The following is a 15,433-nucleotide window of genomic DNA, read 5'->3' on the forward strand; positions in this document are numbered from 1 at the left end:
TGATAATTTTAACATATTAGTAGTAGGAAGATATTCTTCTGCGCTATTAATAAAATGTGACTTTATAATGAAATAAAATTAATGGAATCGTATCTATTTTTTTAAATTTGTTACCCTTACTCTAGAAATGTGTTTAGCAACATTTCAAAACTAAAATGACAACAATATTACCTGGAATGCTCTGAGAAGTGCCATGTGGTCACTGAAAGTTCCTGCGGTGAAACGTTTCCTACAAAGCATAGCTGCACGTTTCTGAGAGGCCTGAGTTGGCAGGACGAAAGGATCTCGATAAGCTAACGTGCAGGCAATTGTAAGGATGGGATCCAGACACTTCAAAACAACAGCACACAGGACCATTTTACCAAGATGTGGCTCTACTGGCAAGTCAGCCAAATGATATCCAAGTTCAGTGAGATCTTCCCATGCATCCATTGCATCTATTGTCTAAATAAAATGATATAAAATAGAACTTGACATGATCAAAACTGTTTAATCAAACCCTATACTTAAAAATCCATAAGCAAGATATAAGAACGTAAATTTTCTTTTGCTATTACATCTCATAAAAAAGTTTCTGCTTCAAATATATCATGTAAAAATGAACTATACCCACTGTTTTACTATAATTACCACAAAAGAATTATTCAAAATACATGATTATTAAGATAATTTTTTAAGGTACAAAAGTAGTTAAGACATATTATCAGTTGGTTTAAATTTCAAGTAAAATAGCCAGGTAAAATAAGTCTATAAAGATACCAACCTTAAGCATTTGTACAGCATTTCTTACAATTAAAGCTGGTGGAGGTTCAGGAGCTTTCATAAGGAAATCAGCAATAGCACAATTAACTGGGGCTAACAGCTTGGTATGTAAACACAGTTCCTGTAAATAAAAAGAGCAAATAATTTTGAAATGTTGACATTTATAGCTGATTTTCATTTTTAAAAAAATCATATAAATTATAGATCCCCAACAGAGACTAGTAGAGCCCCTGATTAAAATGAACAGCAAAGGAAATAATCTCATTCCATGAAAGATCTTTCTATGAAATATGGGCTCATACTTTAGTGTGAGAATCTTAATAATCATCTTCCATCAACATCTATCAAGATTACCACTGTCCCTGCTGGCAATGTCTTCTCACATAGTCCTTATATATAACAATAATAGTCACTGTCCAAAAATCTTTTTTCCCCCTTTATACTGCATTCTACAACCTTTTATCCATTCAACAAATGTTTAAGTGCTTGATAGATGCTAGGCACTACACATCAAGTTGGAGAAAAAGAAGAGCATAGGCAGACACTGCCCTCATGGATTTTCATTGTGTGTGAAAAACAGAATAATTATATAATTAACTACTTAATTACAGTTGTGATAATGAAGGATAAAAGGAACTAAAGACGTAAACATGAGGTTCAAGAAACGGCAAGAGGAGGTGGCCATGGGAAGTCAAAGACAATTCTCTAAAGAAATGACACAAATTAAGATGTAAAGATTGTGCGTGCTAAGCAGCTTCAGTCGTGCCTGACTCTGCGACCCTATGTACTCTAGCCCTCCAGGCTCCTCTGTCCAAGGGATTCTCCAGGCAAAGATACTGGAGTGGGTTTCCATGCCCTCCTCCACAGGATCTTCCTGATCTAGGGATCAAACCTGCATCTCTTAAGTCCCCTGCATTAATTCCCATGTAAAGATTAGTTAATCAGAAAAGGAATAAAGGGGTAGATTCTATGGAGAGGGGATGGCACATGTGAAGGCCCTGAGATACAAAGAAACAAAATGTGCCTGAAAAATTGAAGCTACTAGTATGAGTAGAGAGAAGAGGAAAGGTATGCATTAAAAATTAAAACCAGAGACACAAGCAGGAGAGATGATTTAGGCTCTTGTTAAGAATTCTGCATCTTATCGTAAGAAGAACAGAAAATGACACATAGGCATGGAGAAGTGGGAAGTAATCCAGGTATATGGATGCCAATAATATGATCCACTGTCTCTTTAAGATTTGGAAGCTAGCATGTAGCTTGGCACACCAAAGAATCAAATTAATGAACTTCTGATAGTTTTCCCAACAAACTACATAGTGTTTGATTGTTCCATTAAGTCAGAAAACTTAAAGGAAAATAATTAATATAGACTAGTAAATCTCAGTGAACTCAGTTCCAAAACTAACAAGGTAAGCTCAGCAACTTGAACTGAGATTTTGATATTATCGTTTGGACCTTGAATGATTTGTTTTCTACTTCTCATTGAGAATTTAAAAGGTGAAATATGGATGTGGTTGACAGAATCCTAAAATGTTACAGTAAAAAATAGTATATTTACAAACTATACCATAACTGAAATGCACTCAGGCAGCTCTTTAAAATTTTGGAGGTTTCTGAATTAAATTTTCTTATAGGAAAAAATATTAGTTTTATATAATCACCCTCCATAATATATATTTTAGAATTTTATTTTATAAATTGATTTATTTTTAAGTCCAATCTGTCTAATTTGAAATGACCCCTTTCCTCCCTCACCCACAAAAATAGCATTTTAGAACGTAGTAAATTTCCACCTGTAATGGCATTCTCAAAAGTTCTGGAGTCTGAAATTCCAACATATTCTGGAATCGAAGTCTACTGAACAGTCGGAAACAAATTCCAGGTCTGCATCGCCCTGCCCTTAAAATTAAAACACAAAATTAAGGCTCAAACAAGGAATAAAAACCATAACAGGGAAACTGTAAAAGCAATGTGATTTAGGAGACAGAACAATAAACCAGTATCAGGTCATCTCAGTTTGAATCTGTACTCTGATACTGATCCCCTAACCTTTGAAAAGATACTTCATAGGTGTGAAATTCAATTATTTCATTTACAAATGAGATTTATGAATGACATCTACCTGACAAGTAACACTTCTAGAAAATGGTAAAAAATTTAATGCATATACATACATATATATATATACACACACAAATAAAAGTAAATAAAAAATAAAGTATGAATAAATATATAGCAATTTAATCAGTTTTATGAAGCTGATACCAAGCACTGTGTTTAGGTCCACTGATTAGAGTTGTGGAAGTTATGCATTTATACAACTCTAAAGGAGTGTCATTTACCCCATCATCAGAGACTTGCATAATTTTCTGGAAAGTACCAGAAATATACCTTGAAGAAAAGCAGTGACTTTTAATTTCATTTAATGTCCTTGTATCAGCTAATAGCAAGGCTAATACCAAGTGACAGAGATACAGAAATATCCCTATTCCCACAAAGTTCACAATCCACAGAGACAAACATAACTATAACACAGTGTGATACAAGTTAGAAAATCTGACATTGTTGGACCATTCCTTCCTTCACCATTTCCCTGACTACATACACATTAGTTTTCCCACCCGATCTAGCCTCCTCTAAGAAATTCCTATCCTTCCACAGTCCTTAAATGCTGACGTTCCTCTGAGGTCAGACCTCAGATCTCTGCTCTCCTTACTCTACTCTCTCTCCCAAGTGATATTAATAATCCTCGTAACTTCAAACTTCATCCATATAGGTCTCATTATCCTAATCTGGACCTGTATTTCAGAAGTCTCTTAGCTCCCCCTGGATTTTCCACAGTCAATTCAAACTCAACACAATCAAAAATTAACTGTCCTCATATCACCAGTTTTCACATTTCACCTAACAATAGCACCACCATCCACAAAATTTTCTTAGAAACCTGTAAGACATCCTTCATTCCACTTTATTCCCTACCCCTGAACATACAATCACCAGTATTACTCTCCTGAGTACCTCTTGAATTATTTACAGGCATACCTCAGAGGTATTTCAGGTTCAGTTCCAGACTATGGCAATAAAGCACACATAATAAACATAATAACAAACAACAATAAACAATATAGCACACACAATAAAGCAAGTCACAAGAATGTTTTGGTTTCCAAGTACACAGAAGAGTTGTTTTACACTATACTCTAGTACACTAAGCATGCAATACCATTACATCTAAATCAACAATGTGTATAATCTTAATTTTAAAAATACTTTATCACTAAAAAGATGCTAGCCATCATTTGGGCCTTCAAAGTCATAATCTATTTGCTGGTGGAGGGTCATGCCTCAATGTTGATGGCTGCTGATCAGCTGAAGGCTGGAAGTTATGGCAATTTGTTAAAATAAGACAACAATGAAGTTTGCCACATTTATGGATTCTTCCTTTCATAAATGATTTCTCTGAAGCATGCCATGCTATTTGATAGCATTTTACCCACAAAACTTCTTTCAAAATTGGAGTCAATTTTCTCAAACTCTGTTGCTGCTTTATCAACTAAGTTTAGATAATATAATCTTTTGTTTTGTCCTCCTTCTCAATCAACAACCGCTGTTTTTTAATGTTCTCTGCCTTGACAATGTATGTCTAAATACATATATAAACATATACAGATACTTTTTAGCACAAGAAAATACTAGATATATGCTTTATACCTTACTTTTTCAATTAATACAAGTTTCTGAAAACTTATCCACATAAGACACATATATCTACATATTTCCTTTTAACAGTTACTAAGTAAGACATTATGTGGCAATAATATAATTTGCTTAACCACTTCACTATTTATGGACATTACAGTGTTCCCAGATTTTTCACTACTAATAATATACTACTAAAAGCATTCTTAAACATATATCTTTGCACACATGTGCAAGTATACTCGGGATAAATTATGGGAAGTGGAATCCACTGCAAAAAGGGAGATCTGGATAAACAATTTCAAATCATCCTGTGAAGAAGTCACACCAATTTACACTTCCAATAACAAACTATGAAAGCCTATGATCTATGCTTTTTCCAACTTAAAAATTTTCATTGATACCAATCTGATAAGCAAAAACTAGTACCTCATTAATTTGCCTTTCTTCACATATATGCAAGATACATGTGGCATACATGAGGTTAATGTAGTGATCTTAATTTAACTGATTTATTCCGAGTTTTTTTGTACAGTATAGAAATTAGTCTTATCTTACATTGCTTTTATTTTCATTTTTTAAATTTTTTACATGTTCTGAGTGTAGGTTATACAAGGCAAAAATTTTTACTTTTAACATAACCTAAATTTGACTTTAAAATAAGTATTAAAATTGTCTGCTTTGAAAAAATAATATAAAAATTAAGACAAACATGAAGATTTCAACATTTTATAGAAAGTAGAATATACATTAAATATGTTCCCATTTTAATGGGAATTGAATGAATGTTCATTAAATATACATTACCTGCCTTTTCGTTGTATGGCGCTAGCTTTGGAAATCCATACCATTTTTAACATTGTAACAAAATTCAGTGCATCAAAGGATTTCTGTAATATTTAAATCACCTTCATGTTAATACATAAAAGGTATTTAAGAAGAAATAGGAAACATTATGAATATATTTTAACATGCCCAGTTTAATTCAGAGTTCTTTTTGACTAATTAGCACAGAGTACTGATTTTTTTTAAAAATCCCGATTTCTGGTTATAATCATTCTAAGGGAAAAAAAGGAAAACTAAACTCTGAAGAACTGTAAAACTTCCTCATGCTGTGCCTTGCTACGCTATCTGTTTTACTCTACTACACTTGGATAATGGCAGTCAGTTCTCATAAAGCATCAAGATTGTAGAGAACTGATCTATTCTCTTAAGGTCATTTTCTATCAGATTTACATCACTGTGGGGAATAGGAGTCATCAGGGAAAGACATTTTCTGACATAATTTTCAGGAAGCTGATCGGCGAGAACAGTAATAATCACTAAAGTAATCCTATTTCCAAATGAAGAATTTTCAACCCCATCCATTTTATCTCCTGCTGAACTACTAATGTATTAGCCTATCCAGAATGTTACAAAAGAGAAAGTAAAAAAGAACCACTACTAACCCCATATTTTCACTACTAAAGTGAAAATTTACTATAGAGAAATATTTTTAAATAATACATTGTTAACTAGAATATATATACTCTAGTGACTTTATACCTTCCTTTTCATAAAATAACTACATAGATAAATATAAATGGGTTCTCTTAATAGTTTATTATGACATTTTTAGAAAAGATGCTGCTTATTTTGTTTTTAATAAAATATTACATTTGCCAATTTTGTGTATAAAATAACTTTTGACACTACCATCAGTTTTCTTAATAACACACAAAGGTAACTTGTTTTCACATTAAAAATGATAATTTATACCCACTAGAGCAGACATGATGTATTTTCCCAACATGGATAGCATTTATTTCCTTAAAAAACCAAAAATTTTCAATTCTTTCATGAAAGGACTGACCAAAATTAGGAATACTGAGAATTGGTGGGCACTGCAATACTACAAGGAAATAAACACTGACTTTTATTTATATCAGGTGTTGGCAGAAATTCTTTAGCCTTTGCAGAGGGACTCTGTTGCAACTACTCAAATCTGCCATCGCAGTGTGAAAGCAGTCAGACAATGGGTAAAAGTGGACAAGAACAAGGCATTATTCCAATAAAATTTATTTTTACAAAAGCAGTTGACGGGCCCAATTCTTATGGTAGCCATCATTTGCTGAAGCCTGGTTTTATATTTGTTTTCTTGACCTAAAGAAGGCTTTTTTGAACTAAACATTTTTTGAATACCCATTAATACTACATGCAGAGCACTGGAAATGTAACAATGAACAAGAAGGACACAGTCCATGCCCATAAGTAGAAAGAAAACATACAAAGTACGTAATCAAATTTCCACATTGACAAAACTTTCAGTTACTAGCCAAATGATTCATTTTCTTCCTAATATTTAGTGTGTGTGTGTGTTAATCACTCAGTCGTGTCCAACTCTTTGCAACCCCGTGGACTCCTCTGTCCATAGGATTCTCAAGGCAAGAATACAGGAGTGGGTTGTCATTTCCTTCTCCAGGGGATTTTCCCAACCCAGGGATCAAACCTGGTTCTCCTGCATTGCAGGAGGATTCTTTACCATCTGAGCCACAGGGAAGCTGCAGAAGCTAAACTGTTAGAATAACAAGACAAACCCTACAAACTGAATTAAGGTAGAATATTCACTTCAGTGAAACCAACATTTACTATGTCAAATTCATCATAGAACCAGAAGTTTCCTCATTAAGATGAATTCTGCTCATAAAAATATTTATTGTTATGGAACTTAACCTTCTTCATTTAAGCAAAAATGCAATTTTTTCATACATACCTCTTTCACCTTACCAGAATCAATAACAAAGACAACATCATTGACTGTGATGCTGGTTTCGGCAATATTGGTAGAAAGGATCTGCAATAGAATATTATATCATAGTTAATATGAATGCAAAACCAATGACTAAAAAAATGGAAAAATGAAGATTTTATGAAGCTTACTATTTTTCGAACACCTGCAGGTGGGTTTTTTAATACCTTCTTTTGATCAGATGTTTGCATGTTTGAATGAAGCATAAAGACTTGGTATCTGTTGACAATTAAGAGAAAATATACTATGGTACCTAACTGTTATTAAAAGTAATAAATGCAAAGTGTTAGCGTTTACCTATGTGCATTTTCAGCAAACCGCTTGTCATCAAACAGGATGCGATCCCTCAGACCAACAATTTCATCATATCCAGGTAGAAAAATCAATATTGCACCTTGAAGAAGAATGATTTTTTTAACATTTAATCTCTTTTAAAACAAGAATCAATCAAAACTAAACATAATGAACTATATATGTGTTTTCAAGTACTGATAAGCTCTAATACTTATGACATTTAAAGAGACTGTGCATTATTATCAATGGAATTATATAAAAATTTATATACACAAAATATTAATTTCTAAATCAAAGAATATATTTTTGTTCCAGTTCTTTTAGACAATACTCATTTACCAGCTTCACAACTATGGCAGATATTGTATAGAAGATGCATAATCAAATCCAAGTCTACTTTTTCATCATCAAAACTATGGTGATAAGCTTTCAGAAGCTCTCTGTCTTCTGCACTGAGATCACTTCCACTTGTTTGAACCAAAGAGCTTTCATCCAGATTTCCAAATTCCAAAGAAGCACTAGAAGAAAAAAAAAAAAAAAAATAGATCAAGTCGAATTCCATTAAAGAGAGTAACCCTTGCCAATTATTCCCATTATGTCCACCTTCACATTTTCAATATACTCTAAAAGGTCAAGTGACAATTAATTCTCTAGCTATAATGTAATTCATATTTTGGTTTCAAGTATATTATTCAAAGTAAAACTTGGCAACAGGTGCTTTTTAAAAAGCTCAACTTGAAGACATTTCTTCAAAGCAAATATACCAACAGCCAACTAGCACATGACATCATTAGTCATCAGAAAAATGAAATTCAAAACCACAATGAGATACCACTTCATACCCACTAGAATTACTATTATCAAACAACAAATAATAATAAGTGTGAGAGAGGATGTGAAGAAACTGGAACCGGAGTGGAAATGTAAAATGATGTAACCACTCTGGACAACAATGTGGCCGTTTCTCAAAATGTTAAACACAGTGTTACCATGTGCCCCAGCAGTTAGACTCCTAAGAATATAGATAAGAAGAAATTAAAATATCTGTCCACATAAAAATCTGTACATAAATATTTATACCAGTAATTATTCATAACATCCCAAAAGTGGAAACAACTGAACTGTTCATCATTTAATGAATGAATAAACAAACTAGTCTGCCCAGAAAATAGAATATTACTCAGTCATTAAAAGGATGTTACAACATGGATGACCTTTGAAAACATTATGCTAAGTGAAAGAAGCCAATTATAGAAGACCACAGATTATATGATTCCATTTATATGAACTGTCCAGAATATTAATCTATAGAAAATGGAAGTAGATTAGTGGTTGCCTAGGGCTGGGAAAGTTGAGAAAATAAGAAGAGACTTCTAATGAGCATAGGTTTCTTTTTGGGGTGATGCAAATGTTATCAAAACTGACTGTGGTAATGATTGCATAACTCTTTGAACATACTAAAAACCACTGGAATATACACTAAAGTAGGTGAATTATATGATATGTGAATTGAATATAAATAAAACTTAAAAAACAAACTTTTGGTGATCACTTATATTTTAATAGGTTGTTTCTAACTACTCATTATTATAAACAATATTCTGAAAAATAGTTCTCATTAAAAATAAAAGAACTGTACAGGTACCAAGTTAACATGACTGTTAATTTGGTTCTCCTATACTAAAAGTAGGCTTCCCTAATAGCTCAGTTGGTAAAGAATCTGCCTGCACTGCAGGAGACCCTGGTTCGATTACTGGGTCGGGAAGATCTGCTAGATAAGGGATAGGCTACCCACATCAGCATTCTGGCCTTGAGAATTCCATGGACTGTAAAGGCCATGGGGTTGCAAAGAGTTGTACACGACTGATCGACTTTCACTTCACCTCAAACTAAAAGTAGGTTGATTGTGCTATTTCCCAAAAGCCAGCATCAGCAGAAATTACTGGAATAATCCACTTGTTTCTTCATGCTGTATGTAAAAATATAGACTATTGCCATCACTAGAAATTATCAATATGATTTCTAGAAAGTTCAGTTCAGCTCAATGTCTCTTAAAGAGTTTAGGAGAAAAATAAGACTACATTCAGTAGGAAAAATATGAACCTTTTTCAACTTTATAACTGTAGTATTTAAAATTTTTAAGTCCAACTTACACCATTTCAAGTTTATTGTTTTACTTTTGTGTTGTTTAAAGCTATAAACTTTATCAATCCAGGAAACGTAATGAATTTAATTTAAATATTTTAAATTTATAATTGATAATATCATGATCTATGGAACAAAAAGAAAGCTGACTTAGCCAGGATAAATAAAATATTATCCAGATAACTGCTTTATGTGGTAATCTGTAGTATCCAGTAAGCTAGACCTAACACCATAAGAATGGAACTTTCGAAGTATTAGCACTAAAAGGACTGCAAGTTCTGGGTGCAATTAATGAAATGACAACAAAACCCACCACCCCAGAATTAGCATTTGGATCTGCCAAGAATTTTGAGACACTACTTTATCATTTAATGAAATTAAAATGATAAAACTAATTTCATACGTCAAATGTTTACTTCATCTAATAAATATTCAAGACTAAATCTATAGATGTTCACTTCAGTCGCTCAGTCATGTCCAACTTTTTGCGACCCCATGAATCACAGTACACCAGGCCTCCCTGTCCATAACCAACTCTTGGAGTTCACCCAAACCTATGTCCATTGAGTCGGTGATGCCATCCAACCATCTCATCCTCTGTCGTCCCCTTCTCCACCTGCCCTCAATTACTCCCAGCATCAGGGTCTTTTCCAATGAGTCAGCTCTTCGCATCAGGTGGCCAAAGTATTAGAGTTTCAGCTTCATCATCAGTCCTTCCAATGAACACTCAGGACTGATCTCCTTTAGGATGGACTGGTTGGGTCTCCTTGCAGTCCAAGGGGCTCTCAAGAGTCTCCTCCAACACCACACTTCAAAAGCATCAATTCTTCGGCACTCAGCTTTCTTTATAGTTCAACTTTCATATCCATACACGACTACTGGAAAAACCATAGCCTTGACTAGACGGACCTTTGTTGGAAAAGTAATGTCTCTGCTTTTTAATATGCTGTCTAGGTTGGTCATAACTTTTCTTCCAAGGACTAAGCGTCTTTTAATTTCATGGCTGCAATCACCATTCACAGTGATTTTGGTGCCCAGAAAAATAAAGTTAGCCACTGTTTTCACTGTTTCCCCATCTATTTCCCATGAAGTGATGGGATGGGATGCCATGATCTTAGTTTTCTGAATGTTGAGCTGTAAGCCAACTTTTCTTTTTCACTCTTCTCTTTCACTTTCATCAAGAAGCTCTTTAGTTCTTCTTCACTTTCTGCCATAAGCGTGGTGTCATCTGCATATCTGAGGTTATTGATATTTCTCCCGGCAATCCTGATTCCAGCTTGTGCTTCCTCCAGCCCAGCGTTTCTCATGATGTACTCTGCATATAAGTTAAATAAACAGGTTGACAATATACAGCCTTGACGTACTCCTTTTCCTATTTGGAACCAGTCTGTTGTTCCATGTCCAGTTCTAACTATTGCTTCCTGACCTGCATACAGGTTTCTCAAGAGGCAGGTCAGGTTGTCTGGTATTCCCAACAAATATTCAAGACTAAATCTATAGATGTAATATAATACAAAAACCCAAGTCAAATAAATATTTTGTATTCCTGAATAATAGACATTTTAATATATTTTAACTTCATGATCTGGCATTCTCATCTCTTTAAGAATTTTCCACAGGTTGTGGTGATCCACACAGTTAAAGGCTTTGGCATAGTCAATAAAGCAGAAATAGATGTTTTTCTGGAACTCTCTTGCTTTTCTGATGATCCAACAGATGCTGGCAATTTGATCTCTGGTTCCTCTGCCTCTTCTAAAACGAGCTTGAACATTTGAAAGTTCATGGTTCACATACTGTTGAAGCCTGGCTTGGAGAATTTTGAGCATTACTTTACTAGCGTGTGAGATGAGTGCAATTGTGCGGTAGTTTGAGCATTCTTTGGCATTGCCTTTCTTTGGGATTGGAATGAAAACGGACCTTTTCCAGTCCTGTGGCCACTGCTGAGTTTTCCAAATGTGCTGGCATACTGAGTGCAGCACTTTCACAGCATCATCTTTCAGGATTTGGAATAGCTCAACTGGAATTCCATCACCTCCCCTAGCTTTGTTCATAGGGATGTTTCCTAAGGCCCACTTGACTTCACATTCCAGGATATCTGGCTCTAGGTGAGTGATCACACCATCGTGGTTATCTGGGTCATGAAAATCTTTTTTGTACAGTTCTTCTGTGTATTCTTGCCACCTCTTCTTAGTATCTTCTGCTTCTGTTAGGTCCATACCATTTCTGTCTTTTTCAAGCCCATCTTTGCATGAAATGTTCTCTTGGTATCTCTATTATTTTTAAGAGATTTCCAGTCTTTCCCATTCTATTGTTTTCCTCTATTTGTTTGCATTGATCACAGAGGAAGGCTTTCTTATCTGTCCTTGCTATTGTTTGGAACTCTGCATTCAGATGCTCATATCTTTCCCTTTCTCCTTTGCTTTAGCTTCTCTTCTTTTCTCAGCTATTTGGAAGGCCTCCTCAGACAACCATTTTGCCTTTTTGCATTTCTTTTCCTTGGGGATGGTCTTGATTACTGCCTCCTGTACAATGTCACAAATCTCTGTCTATAGTTCTTCAGGTACTCTATCATCTAATCCCCTGAATCTATTTGCCACTTCCACTGTATAATCATAAGGTATTTGATTTAGGTCATACCTGAATGGTCTAGTGGTTTTCCCTACTTTCTTCAATTTAAGTCTGAATTTGGTGCTAAGGAATAAGTGATCTGAGCCACTGAAAGCTCCCAGTCTTGTTTTTGCTGACTGTATAGAGATTCTCCATCTTTCGCTGCAAAGAATATAATCAATCTGATTTTGGTATTGACCATCTGGTGATGTCCTTGTGTAGAAGTGTCTCTTGTTTTGTTGGACAAGTGTATTTGCTATTACCAATGCATTCTCTTGGCAAAATTCTGTTAGCTCTTGCCTTGCTTCATTTTGTACTCCAAGGCCAAATATGGCTATTACTCTAGGTATCTCTTGACTTCCTACTTTTGCATTCCAGTCCCCTATAATGAAAAGGACATCTTTTTTGGGTGTTAGTTCTAGAAGGTCTTATAGGTCTTCGTAGAACCATTCAACTTCAGTTTCTTCAGCATTACTGGTTGGGGCATAAACTTGGATTACACTGATATTGAATGGCTTGCCTTGGAAATCTTATTAGCAACCTATAAAGTAACTGAAAACTATTAGAAAAAGTTCTTAGAAGTACAAAAAAATATATATAGCTGGATAAGAGACTATAAATAGCTTTTATAGGTCACATTCTACGATTTATATGGCTAACCTTTTTCAAAAGGAGTTAGAATTAAAAATAGCAAAAAGTTTTACCTGTAAGATTCTAGAAGATCCACAATTTCAGTCTGGCCAAAGTGTTTAGCCCAATCTAAAGCCATCCTGGCAAAATTCAAAGGTATCAAATTAAAAAAGAAATAATGTTCTCAAAATTAGGAAACTAATTACTCAAAGTTATTCATTCATTAATTAAAGTAGAGATGTATGAGCAATTTTACACAACAGCTTTCTTTTTTTTTTAAGTTTGTTTTTTTTTTTAGCAAATTTATTTATTTACTGGCTGTGTTGCATGGTCTGTGGGATCTTAGTTGCCAATCAGGTATTAAACCCATGTCCCCTGCAGTGGAAGCTCAGAGTCTTAACCACTAGACCAGCAGGGAAGTCCCCTCACAATACCTTTTAATATAAAGGCAAATATAAAAATTCAAAAAAGATATATGTAGCTATACGAAGGCATACAAAGAACAGATGCAATTAAAAATTACCAGCCATTTGATGCTTTACTATGAACATTGGCTCCCATACTAATTAACTGTTCTACTTGACTTGAGAAGCCTCGTCCTGCAGCAACCATCAGAGCTGTTGCACTGGTTTCACTATGTCTATAATCAACTAAAAGAAAGAAAAGATATGTAAATGTTAAATTTTCAAATTATTTAAATACATTTTAATTTCTTTGACTGTTAGGGGAATTAACCTAGGACATGGTCATTTACCTAAATACATAACAGCACTGTATAACCCTTAACTCAGATCATCTAAGATCTGATACTGATGTGTCATTAGTATAAGCAGGATAAAATGGGTACCACAAGTTGGAAGGCAGGAGAAGGAAAGATAGTGTTAATCAAAGCAGAAAGGAAAGCTACCAACTTTGTTGAACTCTTAAGTAACCTTCTTAAATCTAGATTCTGCCTTAATCAAATGGCAAGATATAATTAAAAAGTTAATTGTCATCAGAATCTAGTAGTGAAAGTTAAAAGGGCAAATGAAAAATTTTAAATGATTTTTTGACATCCTTTTATTTTGCATTTATTCCTCCATCAATCCAGGGTCGTCTTATAAGATGCTTAAAGAGAGTAACACTGACAGAAAGTTTACTTCCCATAAAACCCCTCCATGAGAAAAAAAAATAAACTTTTATTGAATTTAAATTCCATCTTAAAATATATTTCAAGCAATGCAAAGTATTATAATTACTTAGAACTGATGTTCATAAAGTACAAAATTGGTAATTTCAGAAAGAAATCACTACTGAGAAAAACCCTCTATTAGTAAAACAGGTTAACAACCCTCTAAAACATGGTATCAAATATTAATATAAACCAATGGTTCTTAAGGTAGACAGGGGGACTTATAAGACCTCAGGGGGACCTCAGGCTTTTTATCTCTGAAAGCACAGATAGCTATGCCTTACTTCTAGATTCAGATTCAGTAGTCTTGGGTGAGAAAGCACATGCATTATTAAAAAGATCTGCAAAGATTATGATTTGTGTTCACTATATGAGAATTGGCCACCTCATGCGAAGAGTTGACTCATTGGAAAAGACTCTGATGCTGGGAGGGATTGGGGGCAGGAGGAGAAGGGGACGACAGAGGATGAGATGGCTGGATGGCATCACTGACTCAATGGACATGAGTCTCAGGGAACTCTGGGAGATGGTGATGGACAGGGAGGCCTGGCGTGCTGCGATTCATGGGGTCGCAAAGAGTCAGACACGACTGAGCGACTGATCTGATCTGATCTGATATGAGAATTACTACTTCAATGGAATATTCAATTAGGGGTACAGATAAGCATGGGAGTTAGAAAATGACCAAAAATTCACTAATACTCTTTCCTTCAAGGGGTGGAGCCTAATTCCCCTCTCCTTGAGTGTGAGCTGGACTAAGTGACTCATTCTAGCAAATAGAATAAAGTGGAAAAAATGCTGTGCAACTTTGGAGACTAGGACATGAAAGGTACCTACAGTTTCTTGCTTGCTTTTCCTTTTTCCCTTTTGAATCACACACTCTGGGAGAAGCCAGCTGTCACATTCTGAGAAGAACAAGGCAATCCTATGGACGGTCCAGATGGCAAGGAACAGAGGCCTTCTGCCAACAGCAGAGACAAACTGAGTTCTCTGACCAACAGCCACAAGAGTGAGCCATCTTAGAAGCAGATTCTCAGTCTCGGTAAACTTTCAGATGACTGCAACCCCTGCCAACAGCTTAACTATCAGTCTACGAGTGACTAGGAGGCAGAACCACTCAGTTAAACCACTCTCAGATTCTTGACTCTCAATAACTATGTAAAATAATAAACGTCTTAGGTTGCTAAGTTTGGGAATCATTTCTTATGCAGTAACAGATGACTAGCATCCAGCATTCCACAGAATGCCTATTCCTACTAAACCAGCTAATTACTACCTGGCTACACAAGATCACACAGGAAAATTGATACAGTTCAAAAGAAATCTATGAGCAA

The 15,433-nt window shown here is 34.8% G+C and overlaps 1 protein-coding gene across 5 annotated transcripts in view; it reads right to left on the reverse strand.

Moving 5' to 3' along the window:
- The window catches only part of YTHDC2 (YTH N6-methyladenosine RNA binding protein C2), a 235,940-nt gene that overhangs the window by 29,307 nt on the left and 191,200 nt on the right, over positions 1-15,433 (reverse strand). For all 5 annotated transcript variants that reach the window (XM_086323296.1, XM_086323298.1, XM_086323297.1 and 2 more), the window contains 10 exons: positions 13,452-13,578; positions 13,003-13,068; positions 7,886-8,064; positions 7,550-7,646; positions 7,384-7,471; positions 7,217-7,297; positions 5,272-5,354; positions 2,559-2,664; positions 764-883; positions 172-444 (listed from right to left, as the gene is read on the reverse strand). In XM_086323296.1, the coding sequence (XP_086179422.1) occupies positions 172-444; positions 764-883; positions 2,559-2,664; positions 5,272-5,354; positions 7,217-7,297; positions 7,384-7,471; positions 7,550-7,646; positions 7,886-8,064; positions 13,003-13,068; positions 13,452-13,578 (1,220 nt within the window). The remainder of the gene's footprint in view (positions 1-171; positions 445-763; positions 884-2,558; positions 2,665-5,271; positions 5,355-7,216; positions 7,298-7,383; positions 7,472-7,549; positions 7,647-7,885; positions 8,065-13,002; positions 13,069-13,451; positions 13,579-15,433) is intronic.

This window comes from Bos grunniens, chromosome 10, assembly GCF_055505025.1.
Source record: "Bos grunniens cultivar Pamir isolate PY7600 chromosome 10, Bosgru_T2T1.0, whole genome shotgun sequence".
In the NCBI taxonomy this organism is placed as follows: Eukaryota; Metazoa; Chordata; class Mammalia; order Artiodactyla; family Bovidae; genus Bos; species Bos grunniens.